The 22,598-nt window shown below is 41.4% G+C and overlaps 1 protein-coding gene across 2 annotated transcripts in view; it reads right to left on the bottom strand.

Moving 5' to 3' along the window:
* Window positions 1-22,598, bottom strand: part of RYR3 (ryanodine receptor 3) — a gene marked incomplete at both ends in the record, with an annotated part of 530,337 nt that overhangs the window by 261,092 nt on the left and 246,647 nt on the right. For both annotated transcript variants that reach the window (XM_080708162.1, XM_080708163.1), the window contains 2 exons: window positions 7,109-7,230; window positions 12,577-12,750. In XM_080708162.1, the coding sequence (XP_080564288.1) occupies window positions 7,109-7,230; window positions 12,577-12,750 (296 nt within the window). The remainder of the gene's footprint in view (window positions 1-7,108; window positions 7,231-12,576; window positions 12,751-22,598) is intronic.

Below are 22,598 nucleotides of genomic sequence, written 5' to 3'. Positions count from 1 at the left end.
AATAGACCACATCCTGGGCCACAAAGTAAGCACCAGCAAATTCATAAAAAGTAATATAATTCCCTGAATCTTTTCAGATCACAACAGAATAAAAGTAGAAATCAACAACAGGAAGACCAAAATAAATTACATAAATTAATGGAAATTGAATGATACACTCTTGAGCAAGGAATGGATTAGAACAGAAATAAGGGGAGAAATAAAAAATAGGAATTAAATGAAAATAGAGACACGACACACCAAAATCTATGGGACACAATGAAGGCAGTCTTAAAAGAAAAATTTATAGCATTGAGTGCTCACATAAGAAAAACAGAAAGTTGCCAAGTAAACAACCTAATGACACATCTCAAGGACCTTGAAAAATAGAAACAGTTTAATCCCAAAGCCACCAGAAGGCAGAAAATAGTTAAAATTAGAGCAGAAATAAACGAAGTAGAGAACAACAACAAAAAACAATACAAAGGATCAACAAATCAAATAGCTGGTTCTTTGAAAAGATTAACAAGATCGATAAGCTCCTAGCCAACCTAACCAAAAGAAAGAGAATCAACCCAAATCATTAAAATTGGAAATGAAAAAGAAGACATCACCACAGACAGTGAAGGAATTCAGAGGATCATCAGAAACTATTTTGAAAATTTATATTCTAATAAACTGAAAAACATGGAAGAAATTGACAGATTTCTAAATACATACAACCTACTTAAGTCGAGCCAAGAGGATATAGAAAACCTAAACCATCCTTTAGCAAGGAAAGAAACAGCAATAAAAATTCTGCCATCAAAGAAAATCCCAGGTCCAGATGGGTTTCCAGCTGAATTCTACAAAACTTTTAGAGAAGAACTAAACCCAATACTTCACAAGTTATTCCATGAAAGTGATAGAATTCTTCCAAATTCCTTCTATGAGGCCAAATTCACATTAATACCAAAACCAAATAAAAATACACCAGGGAAAGAAAATTACAGACCAATATCATTGATGAACATAGGTGCAAAAATTCTAAACAAAATACTAGTTATGCTCATTCAAAATCACATCAAGAGCCAGGCGTGGTGGCACACGCTTGTAATCCCTGCGCTTGGGAGGCAGAGCAGGAGGATCATGCAGGCTGGAAGCCAGCCTCACTGGCTTAAGAGAACCTGTTTCCAAATTTAAAAAAAATGTATAAAATAGGTCTAGGAGTGTAGCCCAGAGGTAGAAGAGTTTCCAGGAACCTCAGTACCACCAAAAGGAAGTTGATTTCATCTCAGGGAAGAAAGGCTGGTTCAACACGCACAAACTAATACTATTGCAAATCAATGTTATTCATCACATAAATAGAACTAAGAACAAAAATCACATGATCATATCAATAGATGCTGAAAAATCATTTGACAATCCCACAACTATTCACGTTAGAAACACTGCAGAAAATTGGAATTGAAGAAATGTACGTCAATATCATTAAGGCAACATACAATAAACCCAATGCCAACATTTTACCCAATGGGAAAAAACCACAGGAATTCCCTCTAAAATCTGGAACAAGACAAGGATGCCCACTATCACCACTCCTTTTCAATATACTCCTTGAGACTCTTGCCAGAAAAATAAGACAAGAGAAGGATATCGAAGGAATTCAAATAGGAAAAGAATTAAAATTATCTTTAGAGATGACATGATTCCATATCCAGAAGACCCAAAAAGCTCAATCAAAAAACTACTTGAATTGATTAACCAATACAGCAAAGTAGTGGGATAAAAAATAAACTTAAAGAAATCAGTAGGTTTTTTGCCAACCATGAATTCACAGAGAAAGAAACACAGAAAACAATTTCATTCACAATAACCACAAAACTACCTAGAATACACCTAACCAAAGAGGTAAAAGACCTCTATAATGAAAATTATAAAACATTAAGGAAAGAAATTGAGCCAGGAGTGGTGGCATGCACTTGTAATCCCAGCATTAAGGAGGCTGAGACTAGAGGTTCATGGCTTGTGGATAGCCTCAGCTACTTAGCGAGGCCCTTCACAACTCAGTGAGACCCTGAGTTGTGAAGTCAGGCCCTGAGTTATGAAGGGCCTGACTTTAAGCTATACTACAAAGCCACTGTAATAAATAAATAAATAAAAAACCCAGCATGGTACTGGCACAAAAACAGATACATAGTCCAATGGAGCAGAATAGAAGATTCAGAAATATAAAAAAGTAAAATAGGTCTAGGAGTATAGCCCTGAGGTAGAAGGGCTTCCAGGAACTCCAGTACCACCAAAAAAAAAAAGAGAGAGAGAATTAATAAGTGGGATACCAATCAAACTAAAAAGTTTCTGCTCACCAAAGAAATCATAAAGAGTATAAAAAGAAAGAATGGGAAAAAATCCTTACCAGCTATCCCTCTGAGAGAGGGCTCATATCTAGAACATAGAAAATACTTTAAAAACTTTACACTCGAAAAGCAAATAACCCAATCAAAAAATAGGCAACAAAATTGAATAGACATTTTACAGAAGAGATACAAATGGCTAATAGATACATGAAAAAACTTCAACATCATTAGCAATCAGGGAGATGCAAATCAAAACTACACTGAGATTCCATCTAATCCCAATCAGAATGGCAAGCATAAAGAAGTCAAATAACAATAAATGTTAGTGAGGCTATGGAGAAATAGTTACTATTCTACATTGTTGATGGGATTGCAAACTAGTCCAGCCACTATGGAGATCAGTGTTGAGATTCCTTAGAAAACTGAAAATGGATCCACCATATGATCCAGCCATACTACTCCTGGGTATCTTTCCAAAGGGGTTGGAACCAGAGGACTACAGTAATATATGCATACCCATGTTCATAGCAGCACAATTCACAATAGGCAAACTATGGAACCAACCTTGGTGTCCATCAACAGATGAATGGGTTGCAAAATTATGGGAAATACACACAATGGAATTCTACTCAGCAATAAAGAAAAATGAAATTACATCATTTGCAAGAAAATGGAAGGACCTGTAGAACATTAGGGTAAGTGAGATTAGCCAATCACAGAGAGTGAAGGGTCATTTGTTTTCTTTAATATTTCAGGATAGGGAGTAATTGGGATATAAGAATGACTCCAAATTATGAGGAAAATCCACAGGGGAGCCAGGGAGGAGGTTTAAGGGTAGGGGTGGAGAAAGACTTAGGTTCATTAGTAGAAATACTACCGTAGACTATGTGTATACATGTGAATATCTGGGTACTCCATATTGAGAGGGAGGGGAATGAGGAGGGAGGGGCACCAAGAGTGTGTGCATGTATTTCTTTTTTTGGGGGGGGGTACTGGGTTTCCTGAAACCCCTTCTACCTCCGGGTTACATGCCCAGACTTATTTTTTAAATCTTTTATTTGGAAACAGGGTCTCTTAAGCCAGCACAGCTGGCTTAGAACCTGCGTGATCCTCCTGTCTCCACCTCCCAAGTGCGGGAATTACAAGCATGTGCCACCACGCCCGGCTGTGTGCATGTATTTCATTGTCAACATGATTTACATTATGATGTGAGAGGACAATGTACCAATAAAAGTACAAAAAAAGGAAAAAATAAAGAAGAGTCATGGTTTCCCAGAACTGGGGACAGCAACTAGAATAAATAGTAATGGACATAAAATAAATTTTTAGAGTAATGAAATATTCTAAAACTGAATTGTGATGATGATTGTACAGCTCTCTAAATATTAAATCTCACCACATTATGCACATAAAAGGATGAATTTTATGATACATGAATTCTACCTCAAAAACACTGTTTTAAATAATTTCCCCATTGTCAGCTATGCAATCCCCACTGACTTTCAAATAACAGCTTTCTTGAAATATAATTCACCTATTATACCATCGTCAATTAAAGGATTCAATTCAATGACTTAATGATTTTAGAATATCACTTTTAGAACATTTTCATTAGGCCTTCCAACACAGCCCACACCAAACATTCCAGTCATTCTCTTTCTAAGAGACTCCACATCTGACTAACCACTGATCTACCTTTTGTTTCTATAGATTTGCCTATTCTAGACTTTTAAATAAATGAAATTATATAATGGGCAGTCTTTTGTGACTGGCTTCTCTCACTGAGCATAATGTTTCCAAGGTTCATGCATGCGGTGGTATGTGTTGGTAGTTCATTCCTTTTTATGGCGGGACAGTATTTTATTTTACAGATATGGCACATCTTATTTATCCATTCACCAACTAATGAACATTTGGGTTGTTTCTACTCTTTGGATATTGTGAAGAGTGCTGATATGAACAACTATGTACACATTTTTATGTGAACATATTTTTCATTTCTCTCATGCATATCCATAGGAGTGGAATTGATGGTCATGTGATAACTCTTATGTTTAACCTTTTAAAGAACTTCCAGACTGTATTCTAAAGTGTCTGCAACATTTTACATTCCCACTAGCAGTGTATGAGTATTCCAGTTTCTCTACATCCATTCCTATGCTTAACAATTTTTCTGATTACAGCCATCCTATCAGGTGCAAAAGGGTGTCTTATTGTGGTTTTTGAGGGACATTTTTCTGATAGCTAATGATGCTGAACATATTTTAATGTGTTTATTGACTATATGTGTAGCTTCTTAGAGAAATGTCCATTTAGATCATTTATCTATTTTAATTGGCTTTTACCTTTTAAAATCATTGAACCTAAGAGTTCTTTATTCTAGATACAGTCTTTATATGATTTTCAGGTATTTCCTTCCCTTATGTCACTTGTCTTCACTTACCTATTAGCACTCTTTGTAGCAAAGATGTTTTTAAATTTTGATAAAGTCCAATTTATTTAGTTTCCTGTTGCTTTTGCCTTGGTATATTTAAGAAACCATTGCCTAATCTAAGGTTAAGAAAATGTATGATTATGTATTCATGTTTTATAGTTTTATTTTTCATAATTAAATCTCTGATCAAACACCGGGTGTGGTGGCACACGCTTGTAATCCCCGCGCTTGGGAGGCGGAGACAGGAGGATTGCGCAAGTTCGAAGCCAGCCGCGCTGGCTTAAGAGACCCTGTTTCCAAAAATAAAATAGGTCTGGGAGTGTATCCCGGAGGTAGAAGGGTTCCAGGAACCCCAGTAACACACACACACACACACACAAACAAAACAAAACAAAACAAAACAAAACAAAAAAAAACCTCTGATCAAATTTGAATTAGTTTTTGAATGTGTGTGAGGCAGGAGCCACTGAATTTTATGACCAATTTGAGGGAAGAGGTTGAAAGAATTTGGGGCCAGCTAAATAAGACCAGCTATCTGAAGGGTGATGTTTTGGTGCTAGTGGAAGCTACATGAGTAAGTCATGTTTGCATTCAGGGATCTTTTTCTGCCTGTAACAAGAGGGGGAACGTGTTTGGAATTAACAAGACACAGGAAGGAAACCAGAGTCAGGACCAAAAGTAAACAAAAGCACGTTAACTTGCAGGTCTATTTTATCATCACTCTTTCTTCAAGTTATAGCAATGGCACCTGGGTTACACATTGGGTACACAGCTGGCGAGCCAGAGAGTGAGTTCTTAGCCTCCCCATGATTAAGTTTTAGCCAATGGAATGGCAGATAAGGGATCAACTTTGAATTATATCCTTTAAAAAATAAATTGCTTGCCATTCACTCTCCTTTCTTCCTGTTTTTGCAGGGCAGACCTCAGATTGTTAGTTATTTTTCACTGTGTGGATAAAGAAGAAATATCAGGACAGTGGTTCACAACCATGTCTGACTGTTTGAATTACCTAGAGAGCTGAAATAAACTACTGGCATTGGGATCTCACCTCCAGTGTCCCTGATGCAAGTGGATTGAGATGCAGCCTAGACACCAGGGAGTTCATTGCTGTTCAGATGAATCTAACATGTAGTCAAGGCTAAAATCTCTACTCCAGGGTAGTAGTTTCTTAAACTTTAGCATATATCAGCATTGCCTGGAGGACATATAAAATATGGTTTGCTGGATCTTATTTTTAGGATGGTTGATTCTGTAAGTTTGGGGTGAAATATGAAAATTTAAATTCTTAACAAGTTTGTAGTTGATATGGCTGTGCTAGTCCAGGGACATCATTTAAGAACCCGTAGAAAAGGCCAAAACAGCAAGATAAAAAGAACCCGGACTGCCAACTTTTCTTAAGCTACTTATTTATATTATTGCTTAAAAGAGAAGTCAAAATTTATTCTGCACTGCAATAGCAGCTTAGCCCATGCCCTAACTAACATATGTACTTGGATTGCAGTATTTCAGCTGCATGAAAAGATATTTTAAAAGTTCTCATTTCATGCCAGCTCACACCTTCTTGGCTGTAGAGACATTTCCTTACAAGAGAAGAGTAGTTTGGAACACTGCACTATTTCCAACAGGATCAGTTTCTTGCAATAATTGGTGAAAGGAAGCTGGAGTTCTGTTTTGGTAACATTGTTTAGGCTGGAGGGATTACCATCCAAGCAGGCATTTCAGTTACTTTTCTCATTTAAGTTCTCCCAGTCATAGTTGGGTAACCTGAGGCTTTCACTACAAATCGATTTTGATCCAAACCAAAGCCACAATTTTGAATGATGTAGATATGCTTTCCAAATACGACAGATTCTCTCCTTCTCTCTGTACACACTAATACAAAATGGATGTAACACATTCCGATTCTTTCCATTTAGCTCTCATGCAAAGACCTTAGATATTCATCACATCAATTTGAATAACTCATGGGATGCAGGCATTTGCTGGGCAAAGCATAAAGCTAACAGAAGGTCACCTATGTGGAAAGTAAATTGCAGTTTTGTTTTTGTTTTTTGTTTTCTGTGGTACTGGGGTTCCTGGAAACCCTTCTACCTCTGGGCTACACTCCCAGACCTATTTTTTATACTTTTTATTTGGAAACAGGGTCTCTTAAGCCAGCATGGCTGGCTTCGAACCTGCACGATCCTCCTGTCTCTGCCTTCCAAGGGCGGGGATTACAAGCGTGCACCACCACGCCCAGCATAAATGGCAGTTTAAAGCTCTCTTTGGTAAGTTTTTGTTGAGGTTTCATTATTTCATGAAAGCACTCATAATAGGTGGGTGGGTGGGGTCAGAAGAGGAAGGGAAGGAGCTACTGTACCTGACAAATTGGCTGAATAAGGCTGTTGTATTCCGGATGATCCGGGCGGCCTGGGACTCCTCGTGCTGGCATCTCTGCAGGGTTAATCCATCATCCATGTGGCCTTCCTGGTGGAGAATGACCTACCCGCAGGGCAAGGGAAGCAAGTCCAGGTCACACAGTACTCCACAGCTGGTCAGTCCACATTTACTGCGATGTTTTTGTCCAATTCCTTTTCCCAGCCAACCCCCCCTGGGTCCATTTTGAAAATGGGAAGTTAACAAAGTTATTTCACCCACATGCCCAATTAGTGGCATATGAATCATTCCTGAGACACAGTGCTTTGATGAAAATGAAATTTTATGCACCACCATGTTATGAGTTACAATAAATTCCTTGGGCCTGGATGGCCAAATTGAAAGGGTGAAAAGAGGGGTTAGGCTGGTGCCGGAGCCAGCGAGGCCAGGATTGAAGCCTGTCATGAGGCAAGGCCGGTGCTGGGGCCTTTGAAGTCTAGATTGGAGCCTGCCAAGGGGTAAGGCCAGTGCCGGTGCCAATGAGGCTGGGATCGGAGCCTGCTGCAAGGCAAGGCCGCTACTGAGGCCTCCGAGGCTGGGATTGGAGCCTGCCGAGGGGTTAGGCTGGTGCCGGGGCCAGCGAGGCTGGGATCAGAGCCTGCAGTGAGGCAAGGCCGCTACTGAGGCCTCCGAGGCTGGGATTGGAGCCTGCTGAGGGGTTAGGCTGGCGCCAGAGCCAGCGAGGCTGGGATCAGAGCCTGCTGATGGGTAAGGCTAGTGCCTGGGCCAATGAGGCCGGTACCAGAGCCTACCATGAGGCAAGGCCGCTACTGAGGCCTCCGAGGCCAGGATCGGAGCCTGCCGAGAGATTAGGCCAGTGCCAGGGCCAGCGAGGCCAGGATCGGAGCCAGCCATGAGGCAAGGCCGGTGCTGGGGCCTCTGAGGCCTGAATTGGAGCCTGCTGAGGGGCTAGGTTGGTGCCGGAGTCAGCGAGGCTGGGTTCAGAGCCAGCCGTGAGGCAAGGCTGGTGCTGGAGCCTCAGAGGCCAGGACCAGAGCCTGCCGAGGGGTTAGGCCGGTGCTGGGCCAGTAAGACCGGGATCAGAGCCTGCCATGAGGCAAGGCAAATTCTGGGGCCTCTGAGGCCAGGATAGGAGCCTGCCTAGGGGTTAGGCCGGTGCCAGGGTTAGCAAAGCCAAGATTGGAGCCTGCCATGAGGCAAAGCTGGTGCTGGGGCCTCCGAGACTGGGATCGGAGCCAGCCGAGGGTTTAAGCTGGTGTGGGGGCCAGTGAGGCCAGGATCGGGGCCTCCCATGAGGCAAGGCCGGTGCTGAAGCCAGCGAGGTCAGGATCAGAATCCTCCGGGTGGCCAGGCCTCTACTGGGGACGTCAAGAGTGGGATTGGAAATTGCAATGCGACATGCACAGAGAAATATCACCGAAAGTAAAAACCAGATGCTTCCCCTAACTAGCAAAATCTAGGAAGAAAGGGGTAACAGGAGGAGGACGAGTTGCAGAAAGGGCCCTATAGAGAAGCAATTAAGGTGACTAGTCAGAGGGGATGGGATGGGGGAGGATGGAACCTCTTTAAAACTCAGGAGGTACGTAAACAAACGTATCAAAGATAATCACCAATCAAGCATGGGATGGAGGAAGGGGGAGGGAATGGGATGGGGATTGGATGAGGGCCAATTGGATGATGTGTGCTTGTATAGCCTCTCAAATCTTGTATTCCAATGTCATGTATGATTACAATGCACCAATAAAAATAATTAAAAAATAAATGTAGTATCCGATAAAAAGGGTGAAAAGAGACTTTACGATAGGTTATTCCTCTTGAAATGAATGTAGAACTGTACCTTTAAAGATGGAAAAAGTCACTCTTTCAGAGTCTTTTCCTCCAGAGTAAACTGGAGAAGAATAAAGACAATTTAAAGAAAAAAAACTCTCCTGGGATCAGGTTTGGGTTTCTCTACTGGACAGCTCCTCTGGCTTAGTTAACTGTAAAACTAGGGAAAGCATCTCAAGAAGGTAGCCTTCTTATCAAGGAGGACAGAGAAAGGACTTCAAAGCATGGGCTCTGAGCTAGGCATGATGGCACACACCTATAATCCCAGTACTCAGGAGACTGAGACAGGATCACAGGTTCAAGGCCAGGCTTGGTAAGTTAGTGAGACCTTATTTAGAAATAGTTTAAAAAGCCTAGAGGTAAAATGCTCCTGGGTTCAATTTCCTTTACCAAGAAAATAAAATACATGGACTTTGGTATTAATCAGCCAATTCAGTTCTCATCTGTGTGACTTTGGGCAAGTTACATTAGCTCTCTTTTCCTTCAATTTTGGCATCTGCAAATAGATTTGTTTGGAAGTTTAAATGATTAATATGTAAAGTATCTGGCATGGTTCCTAGACTGTAATAGGAGTTTAAAGAGTTTGCCATAAGAGGCAATATATTACTGATATTTGACCAGTTACCTAGAAGTTAAGCAAACTTATTGACCACCAAGAACATGGGTTTGGGTGAGGCTAGCAGTCTCTAGTGTGGAAGTCAATAGCTTTTTTTCTTAAAATGGTCATGCATGTGTAGAACTTGAGTAGGATGGTTCCATTGTGATTTGAGTCAGTGTCAGATCCTGATTCAAGGTCTCTGGCATGGCTTCCTCTTGACGGAAGTGAAGAGAGATTGTCTGTGGGTCTTGGATATCAGTCTATTCAATGTAATCTAAACATGTGGCTTCAGAAAACAGCTTTAGAATAATAAATTTTGGTTTTGTTATTTTAGTATAAGAAAACAACTTATTTTTCTTTTTTTCTGTGAAAATCTTTCTTATTTAGTCTTGAACCAGTTTGCAGAGGCAGTAGAATACAAACTTGAACAAATTTTTATTTATTTGTTTTATTTTGCTTTTTGGTATTAAGGATTAGAACCAGGAATATTCTACCTCTGAGCTATACCACTGGTCCTATTTTATTTTATTTTAATTTATTTTGAAATAAGGTCTAAGTAAATTTCTGAGGATCATACTAAGTTGCTGAGGCTGGCCTCAAATCTGCGATCTTCCTGTCTTAGCCTCTCAAGAACTGGGATTATAGGCATGTGCCACTACCCCTGGCTTGTTTTCATTGGGAAAAAAAAAGGCTTTTCATTCCACCTACATCATGCAGCTAGAGGGTTAGCAAAAGATGCCCTTACTATCAGACAACCAAGTATTAGAAAACATTACTTTGTCAGAACTTCCCAGCAACTGGTTTTACAATGTTACATTTAAATTTAGCAGTACACTCCCACTATGTTTACTTTGGTCCCAGATTTTTAGTCCCCGAAGACCAAAATTCTTAGGTTTTACTTGTTGGGATAACACATCACAACTGGCCAGCCAAAGGAGAAAGTATTGAGAACTGGGGGAACCCCATTGTAGGATATTGATATCACGTGCCCCATTGATCTCAGCAGCCCAATTCCCAAGATCCTTTTTCTCATGGAAGAATCCCACAAGCTATGGGTAGAGAGAAGCCCAAGGTAGGAACAAGAAAATGATGCTTCCTTTAAAGAAGGCTACCATTCATTAGGTTTTCCAAAATCACATGTATTTCCTTTTGTTTTTCTAGTTCCTGTTTCGTTAATTTTATAAATGCTTAAGGAAGATTTGTGCACCATCTGTATTTTTAGTAGGAACTTAGCCTACTTCTTAGGGAATGAAGCAGTGCGTCTCTGTCAAGGACTCAATAACAGGACATCATAGAGAGAAGGTTCCTCTCTAATTCATATGTGTGATTCAGCAGTCTGATGGCTCAGTGGGCAGGGACTGGCAGTAAATAAACAATGCCACATGACCTGGGCTCTCTCCACATGGACTGAGTCCTTGGAGTTGTCCGCTCCCACCCAGAGTTGGAACCAGGATCCAGACATCCCACTCAGTGCTGTTGCTGCCTTAGTAAGTTGAAAAACTATAGAGGCTGTAGATAACGATACACTCTACAGAGATTCTGACAGGCTAGTAAGGAATAGGGATTGGTATCTATTTTCAAACTGCCCTATTCTTAGGGGATAATTCTCATTCCCAGGGTGAATCTCTCTGGGACTCAACTGAAATCCCACTCTGTTCCCAGAGCCCCTGTGTTTCTCAGGGCCATCCCAATTTGGGAGAACTTGGACCCCAACTTCTGTCCCCCTAGTACTGCCATGTTGCTGATACCAATGTTTTGCCCTTCCCTCTGCCTTCTGGCTTCATACCCCGTCCCTGGTCAGCTTAAGGTCCTAGGGGAGACTATGAGTAGAATTGCAAGCTTATGCATCTATAGTTCACTTGACTCTGGTATAATGGCCTCCCCCATGTTCCAGAAACATTGGCCAACCCTGTGTATGCCTCTCTGGAACAGCAGAGCTAATACATGACCCCATTTCCTATTCTGCAAATCAACAAATATGCAGAGAAGGAGGACAAAGATGGATGTAGACTCCTGTCGATACACTTACATCCTGTGTGTGATCAGTAGCATCTTGGGTGACTTAAAACTTGGTTTTTGTTTTGAATTTTATCCATCCTTTGTAGTTGTTTTCAGAAAGGTGGTTGAGATCATATAAGCATGTCTGTGTTGCCTTGCATTCATTCAATATCTATAGACTATTAGTAATTTTATTGTATCTTTTCTGGCTATTTTTATAGTGTGTTTTGGTTTACACAAAAAATATCAAGTTATAGTTTCCATCTTTCTTATAGTAATCAGCATTCTGGAAAATGCTGTCACTACCATGTTAGGTCCATATACTGAAACTACAGTATACAGTGCCTTTTTTGAACCATATTCTGGAACTCCTAGACTATCCAAGCCCACATTTCAAAAGTGTTTTCCCAGAATAAAAGCATCATACTTTGGCACCCATTTTCTGATTCCTATCAAAGCAAACACTATTAGGGCAACTGACTTGGTGATAAAAAGATGCTGTATGTACTCAAGCTATTTTTTCACTGTGGCAGGCTGTGATGGAACACTTGAACCTGATTCTCCTCTGGGGAAAGCATCATTCCACTGCCACTCTTCTTTCTGTACACCAATTCCTATGGGTTATTATGCAAGCTGTCTATGTTCAAAAGAGACTCTATTCAGTCGCCATACTAGGAAAATTGCATAATAACTCCATTATCCACTTAAATGAAGGGACCAATGATGTGGATAATCCCCACCAGCCTAACTGCTACAAGTCATTTAGATGAGGTTTGAGAGGGACTTAAATCCTACTTCCTCCTCATAGCTTTTCCCATTTACTAAACTTTTGAAGGAAAATGAAACTTAGGTCAACGTAACCCAATCAGAGCAGTGATCTGGAGGGCCAGTGTAACATCTGGTACAGACTCACTCTTTGGCATAGTGAGTAGAAAAACATGTTCACCCGATCTTCAGAATAACTTCTAGTGCTTAACTGTGCATGACCTGGTTCAAAAATCATTGTACACAGCTTTTGGACCCCTCACCTTTCTTTTCAGAGGTCCCAGGCGGGAAGTTTTGGCATCTTGTGCTTTGTAGGTGACCCACAGGCCACTGGCTACATGCTGGACAAAGCAGACAGAATCCCCGTACTTGATTTCTGGAACTCCCATGCCTTCCAGATCTCGCTTTTGGCTGGAATCCAATTTCTCCTTGATTTCCTATTTCACACACACAAAAGAAACACACACAGGCATGCCTGATTAAATAAAAACCAGGGATATAAATCACTTGTACAGAATCTCTAAGCCAAAAACGTGATTACTAAAATCATCATGACATGCCTGTCCCAAGGCCGGATTTTAGAAAGCCTTGCTCCCTTTATCTGCTATTAATTGTAACATAAACAGATTTCATGTTCTGACCACTTCTGTGATTAATTAAATCCATGGGAAGAGGAGGCAGTTGGCAGGTTCTCTCTTCTGTTCTGATTTTATATTTTCTCCATTGTATTTTCTACTTTCCTTATCTTGATATCCCTATCTATCATCTATCTATCTATCTATCTATCTATCTATCTATCTATCTATCCATCTATCTATCATCTATCTATCTATCTATCATCTATCTATCATCCATCTATCTATTATCTATCTATTTATCTATCATTCATCTATCTATCATCTATCTATCTATCTATCTATCTATCTATCTATCTATCTATCTATCTATGGTACTGGGATTCCTGGAAACCCTTCTACCTCTGGGCTATACTCCCAGACACCTAGTGTTTTACATTTTTATTTGAAAACAGGTTCTCTTAAGACAGCGAGGCTGGCTTCAAACCTGCGTGATCCTCCTGTCTCTGCCTCCCAAGCGCGGGGATTGCAGGTGTGCGCCACCACGCCCAGCTGATTTAGATATCATAATGGCCAAATACCTTACTGGCCAAATCATTTCTTTTCAGTAATTGATATTTTCCATAATTTTAATGGTTATCTTGCATGATGGCTCTGATTCATGGGATTTAAATTTAAGTGTTATCTAAATAACATTATAAACATATTTTGCCTTTTAACAGTATATATATTTGTTATTACATATAACAAAATCAAGAGTAATACCACTTTTTGAGCAGGAAGGGGTGCAACTGAGCTGATGCTGCACAGTGAGTTGCACATGAACCTTCGATGTCCCCAAAAGGCCATGTGTTGGAGGCTTAAATGACAGCCTGTGTTGCCACTGGAAAGTGGTGGGACCTTTGCGAGGTGGGGCATAGTGCAAGAAAGTTGGGTCACTGGGGGCGGGGTGTGGCCTTGAGTGATGGAGGGACCCAGAGCCCTTCCTCCCTCTCTCTTCTGTTCCCCACTGCCATGAGTGGAGGCACCTCCCTGCCATGCTGCCACTGCCATGATGTTCTGCCTGGCACAGGCCCAAGAGCACAGGAGCCAGCGGATGGTGCACTGCACCCTTCGAAGCTGTGAACCAGGATAAACCTTCCTCCACTAAGCTGGTATTTCCAGGTACGTAGTCACTGCAGTGGATAGCTGGCCCAGATGCCTTGGTGTGGGTTGCAGTCCATGGGTCTCATTCTTGGGTTGCTACACTTTCATCAAAGCTTCTCCGGCATGGAAGAGGGACTTATTGTGCCACGTGGTGATCACCTGCAGTGCCCGTCGCCAGAGACATCATAAAGTAGATCCTTGATGCATGGTCACTTTCCTTCCTCATCAGTCTCTGCGGCTCTGTTCAGAATGGCTCTTCTCTATTTCCATTTCTTTCTCCAGCCCAATTTTTTATTCTTTATTTTGAAACAGGGTCTCACTAAGTATCTAAAGCTGGCCATAAATCGGCAATCCCCCGTCTCATCCTTCTAAGTACTGGGATTATAAGCATGCACCAACACATCCAGCTAGCATTTAAAATTTTTCATTGAAAAGAAAATGTAGCATGATGTTTCTTCCACTGGTGACAATATTCCTCATTCTTTTTTTTTTTCTCATGGTGCCAAGGATTGAACCCAGGGACATTCAACCTCCGAGCTACACGCAGCCCCATTTTATTTTACCCTTGGATATTGTGTCTTACTACATAGTGTTGAGACTGTCCTGGAACCTGCAATCCTCCTGGCTCAGCTTCTCAAGTACTGGGATTACAGGCATTTGCCATCACGCCCAGTCATTTCTCAATCAATCAATCTCTCTCTCTCTCTCTCTCTCTCTCTCTCTCTCCTTCCCTCCCTCCCTCCCTCTCCTCTCTCTCTTCTCTCTCTCTCTCTCTCTCTCTCTCTCTCTCTCTCTCTCTCTCTCTCTGTCTCTTTCTCTCTCTATCTCTCTGTCTCTCTCTCTACTGGGGATGGAATCTAAGGAAATTCTACTTCCAAGCTACACCCCCAGCCCTATTTATTTATTTATTTATTTATTTATTTATTATTTATTTATTCATTTTGAAACAGTTGCAAAGGGCCTCACTAAGTAGCTGAGGCTGTCCATGAACCACGATCCTCCTATCTCAGTCTCCCAAATGCTGGGATTACAAGCGTGTGCCACTCCACCCAGCCATTCCTCTCATTCTTAGTGATGGAACAGAGGCAGCATGTGGAGTCAGCCTTCACAGTTTTCTAAGTTCTTTACAGGTACAGATGTTAATTCATCCTAACGGAGCCTCTGATGTAGCTGCAAATACTGCCCTATGAAGGCGACTCAAGGACTAATGCCAGGATTTAAATCAAGAAGTCTAGCACTTGAGTCTGTGCTTTTCCCCACGTCTCACAACTCCTATTCACTCTTCAAAACCCTGCTCAGATGTCATCTTTTCTGTGCAATTGGAATTAGTCTCTCCTGCTGCATTTCCCAGAATAGTCTCATTTCTTTGTTGAGCTCTTAGCACAGCATCATGTGCTCTATGACATTTTTGTCAGGCTATGGAAAAATTAGGACAATTATTTTTTGTTTCTTAATTCAAAAATTTAAGCACCTATCAATTACTTTACAAACATATATTGAGGCAACACACACACACACACACACACACACACACACACACACGAGTAGTTTTTCGTATTTATTTATTTATTTATTTATTTATTTCGTATTTAAGTATTTATTTTACCTTTCAGCTCACTTTTTTTTCTTCAGCCCTTCATAAAAGCAAAATTAGTTATTTGACACGCACTTAACCATTTTGAGCAGTATCAATACTTATAAAAAATTCTTTATTTTAAATATGTGTGCTGAAACATTGGCTAGATTGAATACCATTTTCTATTTCTCAAAACAAACACATCCAGAGGAGAGATTTCTGATTTTATAACATAATTCAACTGGAAAACACAATTTGATATGTTAATAATGTTAGTTCCTTTCTTTACAGGCAATTAGTCAAGGACACATTTGTTCTATAAGACAATGGATATTTGATTTTCATCTCATAAATATCCACAGCTCTATAGGCATCCCAATCAGCAGTATAACTTATAAGATACAAAAAATTTTAAATCTCTGGCCTTTTCTCTAACCACAGCCAGTGCAGTGAAATAAAAATATACATACTACCGACTGTTAGATGTGAATAATTACACTGATCTCTAGTAGTTCCTGATTAAAATAATTCATATATTAAAGCTACCAATAATTATGACTACTTCATTTATTTTCTTCTCATTGATCTAAATGTGGCTTTGCCAAAAGGAAACAGATACTAAGATCTGTTTTTCTGGAGTCACTAAAATAAATGGGCCATTACTCTCTATAGACTAGAGTGTCTCTCTGTGCCTTTGCTTTTGCAAAACATCATCTTCCAAAATCCTGTGGTAGTCACTAAAGTGGCCGCTTTTAACTTAAAAGGACAACAACAGAAATTAAGACATAAGGCAAAATCAACACTAAAAACAACACAGTTCAACGGTACCTGGCGAAAATGGTAAATCTTTAAGGAACAGAATGAGATCAGAGATGGAGGAGCTTGGTTTGACCAACAGCAGGCTGGTGATTTCCTTCAGACTTGAGCATAAACTAGCATTACTCTCAGTTTTTACTTGAATCTGGCCCCAGAAGCAGTTACCCTAGTGCTAGAAATAGAAACTTCCTAAGGAATAAGGCTAAACCAATCCTCTCTTCCAACTTCCAAGTTCCTATAGTATACAATACTCATTTATAAAGTTCTTATATACCATATTCTTTAACCAAATTGGGTGACAGTGATTATTACTACTATTTTTTATTGGCAGTTCTAGGGATAAAACTCAGGGCCTCTACTGAGCAACATCCTCAGCTCTGAGCACTTATCTTGACATACTAAAGAATCCCTTTCTTTGGACCTTTTTTGATATTACTGCTTGTGATTACCTTACTTCATCTCTTTGTTTACATCTTTCTTGTTTACATTTTAATTTTTCCTTGTATATTATGCTATTTTGACATCTTTAAACTTTTCTGGCTAGGAGAGACTATACTTTCAGGGCAACCCAATTCTGAGAGATAGTAGAAAGCTTAGATACATGCCTTTGACAAACAAACTACACAATCCTGGGCCAGACCTTCTCCACCCACCCATACTCTCTAGGAGGCCACATTCTTTGCCTTCATTGTCCCAAGGCCAGGTAGCAGGGATCTAGGGACCACCCCTGCAGTTTAGGGTCCCTGGAGATTATCCCAGCTAGCATATCCGGGAACTGTTTGCCCTGTCTTGTCCTGCCCAGGGGAACCCCAATGAAGATGGCAGCCAAGGCTTTCCCCTCATGCTTGTCTCTCCTGCCTCCTGACCAGCGCTGGTGCTCTCCCAGCTGGCCCTGCATGGTGTGCCGTGCCTCCTGTTGCTAGGACCTTAGAGAATAGCAAGGTTTGCCTCCCTGAGCCTCTCTGCATCCCCTTCCATGCGAGCATGTGACTGGCCACCTCGTAGGAGAGCACAGCAGCAGCCCATCCATCAAGTCTTCCCTACATCCAAAGCTGTAGGACACCTTAGTATCTGCGCTGATCTCACAGCTCTGCAGACCCTGCAGGGACTGCCATTCCTAAGGCCAGCCAACCCCTCCTAATAGTGACAGACTCACGTGAGGGCTTGCCTTTCACAGGTAAACCAACAGATCCAGGGTCCACAAGCCAACCTGCTCCTTCATAGAGCTCATACCCTCCAGGTGGCCATTCCCCCATCCTAACCTCCCCAGCCCAGGCACCAGAACCCCACACTCTAGAGTCTGCTGAAATTATTCAAGCTTATCAACTCTGCCTACCTGATTTCTTTTTAGAGGAACCACTGGAAGATTCTTTCCCACATTTCCCCCTTGCTCCCTCTGCCTCCTGACTGGCTCAGTGCTCCCCCACAAAGCCCTGTGTGGTGTGGCACGTCCCTTCCTCTTGAGAATGGTGAGTGACAAACTGCCTTTTCTTTTGGTGGTACTGGGGTTCCTGGAAGCCCTTCTACCCCCGGGCTACACTCCCAAACCCATTTTATATCTTTTATTTGGAAACAGGGTCTCTTAAGCCAGCGCGGCTGACTTCGAACATGCGTGATCCTCTTGTCTCTGCCCCCCAAGCGCGGGGATTACAAGTGTGTGCCACCATGCCCCGCAGAAATTGCCTTTTTAATGACAACCATCTCCTGGTCCATGGGCTTCATTTTATGCAGTAATAAAAACAAAATCACAGTGTGTGTGTGTGTGTGTGTGTGTGTGTGTGTGTGTGTGTGTGCACATGTGTGCGATGCTAGAAATTGCATCTAGTGACCCTATGCCTCTAAGCTACACCACCAGCTCTATTATTTTTTTATTTGAAAGCAGAGTCACGCCAAGTTGCTGAGAGGCTTGCTAACTTGCTGAAGCTGGATTTGAACCTGCAATCCTCCTGTCTCAGCCTCCCAAGTAGTAGGATTGCAGGTGTACACCACTGCACTGCATCATAAAAATCACATTATAAAGCATGTATAAAACCTTTGCTGGCACATCAGCTGTCCTCTGTCAGATGGAAAACTCTCAAATCACAGACCTGGAATATGTTTGTCTTTATATTCTGCATGATTCCCTGTTTGAAACAGGTTGTGAATGAATTGTGTTCTATTGTTCTGCAGGCATTCAAAGTGTGTTTCTGTTCATCTGCATCAGCTTCACCTGTGTTAGATGGGGAGCTGATTCTGAGCAGGAGTAGGCTACTTGGCCTAATATGTGTTGAAGGGCGATAACTATTGCCTTCTGCCTGCATTGACAGCTTATTAAGGAAATGCTCATGAGCACATCATAGCTGTCATGTTAGCATTTGGCTCCAATGACCACACTGCCACTCTCCAGATTGGTTTAAGATTTCTTGAAGGACAAAGAGGAGAACCAGAACTAGCATTTTCCCAGTGCTCAGTTTGGGCCAGGTGTTGTGCTAAGTACTTTACGACGAAAAACCATCCCATGAATTTACTGAGGACCTAAAAATGACATATAGAGTACACATACTCTACAAACATTTCCTCTAACCTTTCAATGGCCCTGCTGTTTTATTATCTTATTTTATAGATGATAAAATTGAGACTTATATATTTTTAGGGACTTGCTCAAAACCACACAGGTAGTAAGTAATGGGCAAGAATTAAAACAGACATAATTCCAAAGTCCATTTGCCATTTTAACAAACTTGTTTGAATGGTTACTCTGACCATTAGCACAGTTAAGTAATTAATTACATCTATGTTTTAGTTATTTAGAGTTATTATAAAGAAAAAGCTGAAAATATATATTATTACTTCTTGAAAATATGGTTTTGGGTTCATACAAAGTTTAGGAGTTGTGCACATACAAGTCAATAATCACATTGAACTGAAAATGGCTTGTGTTCAAAGAACAATTACAGCCTTGAAGATAGAAAAACTTCGCTGGGGGACATGGTCTTAAATAAAATTTATATCTGATATAAGCTCAGCCAGGTATATTAGTTTGCTTTCTACTACTGTAACAAAGTATCTGAAGCTGGGTAACTTTATTAAGGAAGAGGTTTAGCTTACAGAGGGTTCAAAGGCCATTGCAAAATGGCCTTGAATATAAAATAAGGACCCAAACTACATAAACTACAGGTTTATGTTTCTCAAGCCTACAATGTTAACAAATTCTCTATGGGAAAAATCTTCAGAAAATACTATATCTTTTTTCAAAAGTCAAAAAGAAAAGCTAGGCATGGTGATACATGCCTGTAATCCCAGTACCTTGGAGGCTGAAATAGGAAGATTGTAGATTTGAGGCTAGCTAGCTTTAGCAATTTAGCAAGGCTTTTAGCAACTTAGTGAAACCCTATTTAAAAATAGGGCTGAGACTGTGGCTCAGAGGTAGAATGAGCCTGGTTTCAATTCCCTAAACCACAAAACAAAAAACAAGCCGCCGCCGCCAACAACAACAACAACAACAACAACAACAACAAGTCAGAGTGTCTCTTAAAACAGAAAGCAAACACCACCACCACCACCACCACCACCACCATCATCATCACCACCATTACCACCACAATTATCATCATCACCATCACCACCACCACCACCATAATTATCATCACCATCATCACCCACCTATCAGACTCTATTTGATGCAGCAGTTTCCTTTTCTTCACCCCAAATCATTGTTTGGAACATCTTTTGGGGAAAGTTAATGTAGGTAGTGGAGAGCCATGGAGACACAGGGCTGCTACTTGGAATAGCCATTCCTACATTAATGTGAGTGACAGACTAGAAGAAAATATGGCCAGAGACGGCCGAGTTCAAAGCCATGGCAATAGTATATATGATGATAACTGGAAGGTCATAATTCATGCTTTCATTAGAGTGAACATTTTTGCTACTTAACACAATAACTGAAACTACTTGTATCCATAGAAGTCAAGAAAAATACCTTTCTAATACTGACTTCAAGCACCCAAAAATGTTTCAGGAGAAAAGAAGGGCCCTATTCATGGATGCCAGGGTGAGCCTTCAAGAATGTCCTAGTTAACCCTTTCTTTCCTTAGATATCTCTGGAGAAACCTCAAGGAATCCCGCTTTGGGTTCATTTCTGCCTTCAGATAGTCCCCTTCTGAATTTCTTGCCTAGAATTAGGGACATTATTGCCTTAGATAACAACAGCCACTTGCATTCTGCAGAACAGCTCTGGGAGCCTGGCAGGCCCCGAGCTGGTCATCTGTACCGACGGTGAGCTGGGGAGCAGACTCGCCCACATCACACATCATGAGGGAGGCACGTTTCCTGAGCAGACTTCACTGCATGGGGCGCCTTTTCCACACTTCTCATTCAGTCCCTATACCACCGCCTCAAGGTAGGCAACAGCTCCCGCTCAGTGGATAAGAAGATGGCCTCACAAGTCATCCCTCCTGGTCTCATTCAGTCCTCACCACAACCTACATTTCTTTATTCCTATTTTTACAAAAAGGGACAGGAAGGCTGAATAGCAAAAGGCAGAGCCAGGGTTCAAGTTTCTTCCACTTAGTGGCCCTTGGGTTTTTCTTGACTGTCTCTCTGTTTGGTCCACTTTGAACAGAAAGCTGAGTGAAAGTGCATCAATTTCCATTTTACACATCCTTTGAAGGCTCGATTTAAAGTGAACTGCATTAAGTGGTGTCAAGACGTGCGCATCTCATCATTCCTGTTTTCTTCTCTCCCTTGCTTCCCACCCTCCTGCTCCCCAACTGGTAACTCAGGGAGGACATGGGCAGATCAGGCAGGGACCCTGGCAAGGTGGCACTGCCCTGCCACCAGGAGCCACGGGCCCTTGTCTGGGGTGGCTGCAGGGAACATGGTTACAGGGAAGGTGGAGGCAGGTGTCAGAGGCTTGCCTGGCCACGAAAGCAGCGCTCAGATGCAGCAGATATTTGATAAATGGCTTCCCAATTGAATTTAATGTTTTTTCCACTAAGAAAAAATATCCTCTAATTGGAAACAATGACAGTTCTGTGCCCTCAAGCAATGAAATTGGCAAAATTGAGATTCCATCTCTGTTGTTTCAAGACTTATGGTGTGATCATTTAAAGTGGCTTTTTAAAGCACTTTCAGAGTGACTCTAAAATAAATGGCCACATGTAATAAGGGCTGTGTTAACAGTATTAATTCCCCCTTCTCTGGAAGGAATTCACTGCTGTTAACTGACATTGAGAGGTGACATCTAAATAGCACTGCCACGCCAGAGTAAATATTAAATCACATTATCTGACAATCCTCAGGGAATGGCCTTGCAATGTCTAGACTGCGGTAAATGACATGAAATCACATTCACAGAAATGTGACTTAGATGTTCAAAACAAGATGAATTCCTCTTATTAATCGTGTACAGGGATGGGGTTATGGTGGCAAGATGACTGTGCAAGGGTGGCAGGACACATCTATGATGATGACAGAGGTTCAGATGAAAGCGTGTCACTGCTCGTTTCAGTGCACGACCACATTTGCTTGTTCTTTCACCAAGCAATTTTCCCTTACTGCACTGTGTGAGCTGGTGGGCCACAAAAATAAGCATGGGGCAGGGTATTGTGGGCCTTGTCTGTTTGAAAGGGTGATGGCCATAACCAAGCATGACCAAGGGCCCCTCCCTTGGGCTGCCCCTGACACTTGTCCAGAAGCACAAGGAGCTGGCTAAGGCGGGGTGCCAAGAGGTAAGGCATCTAAGAGCATGTCTGAAGGTGAAGAACAAACACCATGTTCAAAGACTGAGAAATGTTTTGTATGCTGGAGCTCATAACATCCTCAAGCAACTGGTGAGAGATGCTGTGGAAGGGCAGGTGGGAAGTCAGATATGAAAGAATCTTTTATGGTAGACTTAAGTGAGGTGCAAATACATTGAAAAATTTGTTCCAAGCTGGGCATGGTGGCACACACCTATAATCCTGGTACTTGGAAGGCTGAGACAAGAGGGTTACAGGTTTGAGGGCAGCCTCAGCAATTTAGCAAGAGTCTTACCAACCTAGTGAGGCTCAAAACAAAACAAAACAAAACAAAGTTAAAAAAAAAAAAGGGCTAGAGGTGTATCTTAGAGGTAGAACGCCCCTGGGTTTAATCCCCAGTACCATGTACACACACAGACACACAAAAAATGAATTGTGTTTCAGGTCTCACA

Source organism: Muscardinus avellanarius (genome assembly GCF_963383645.1).
Source record: "Muscardinus avellanarius genome assembly, chromosome: 12".
Lineage (NCBI taxonomy): Eukaryota > Metazoa > Chordata > Mammalia > Rodentia > Gliridae > Muscardinus > Muscardinus avellanarius.
This window is presented reverse-complemented; position numbering and strand designations above follow the sequence as displayed.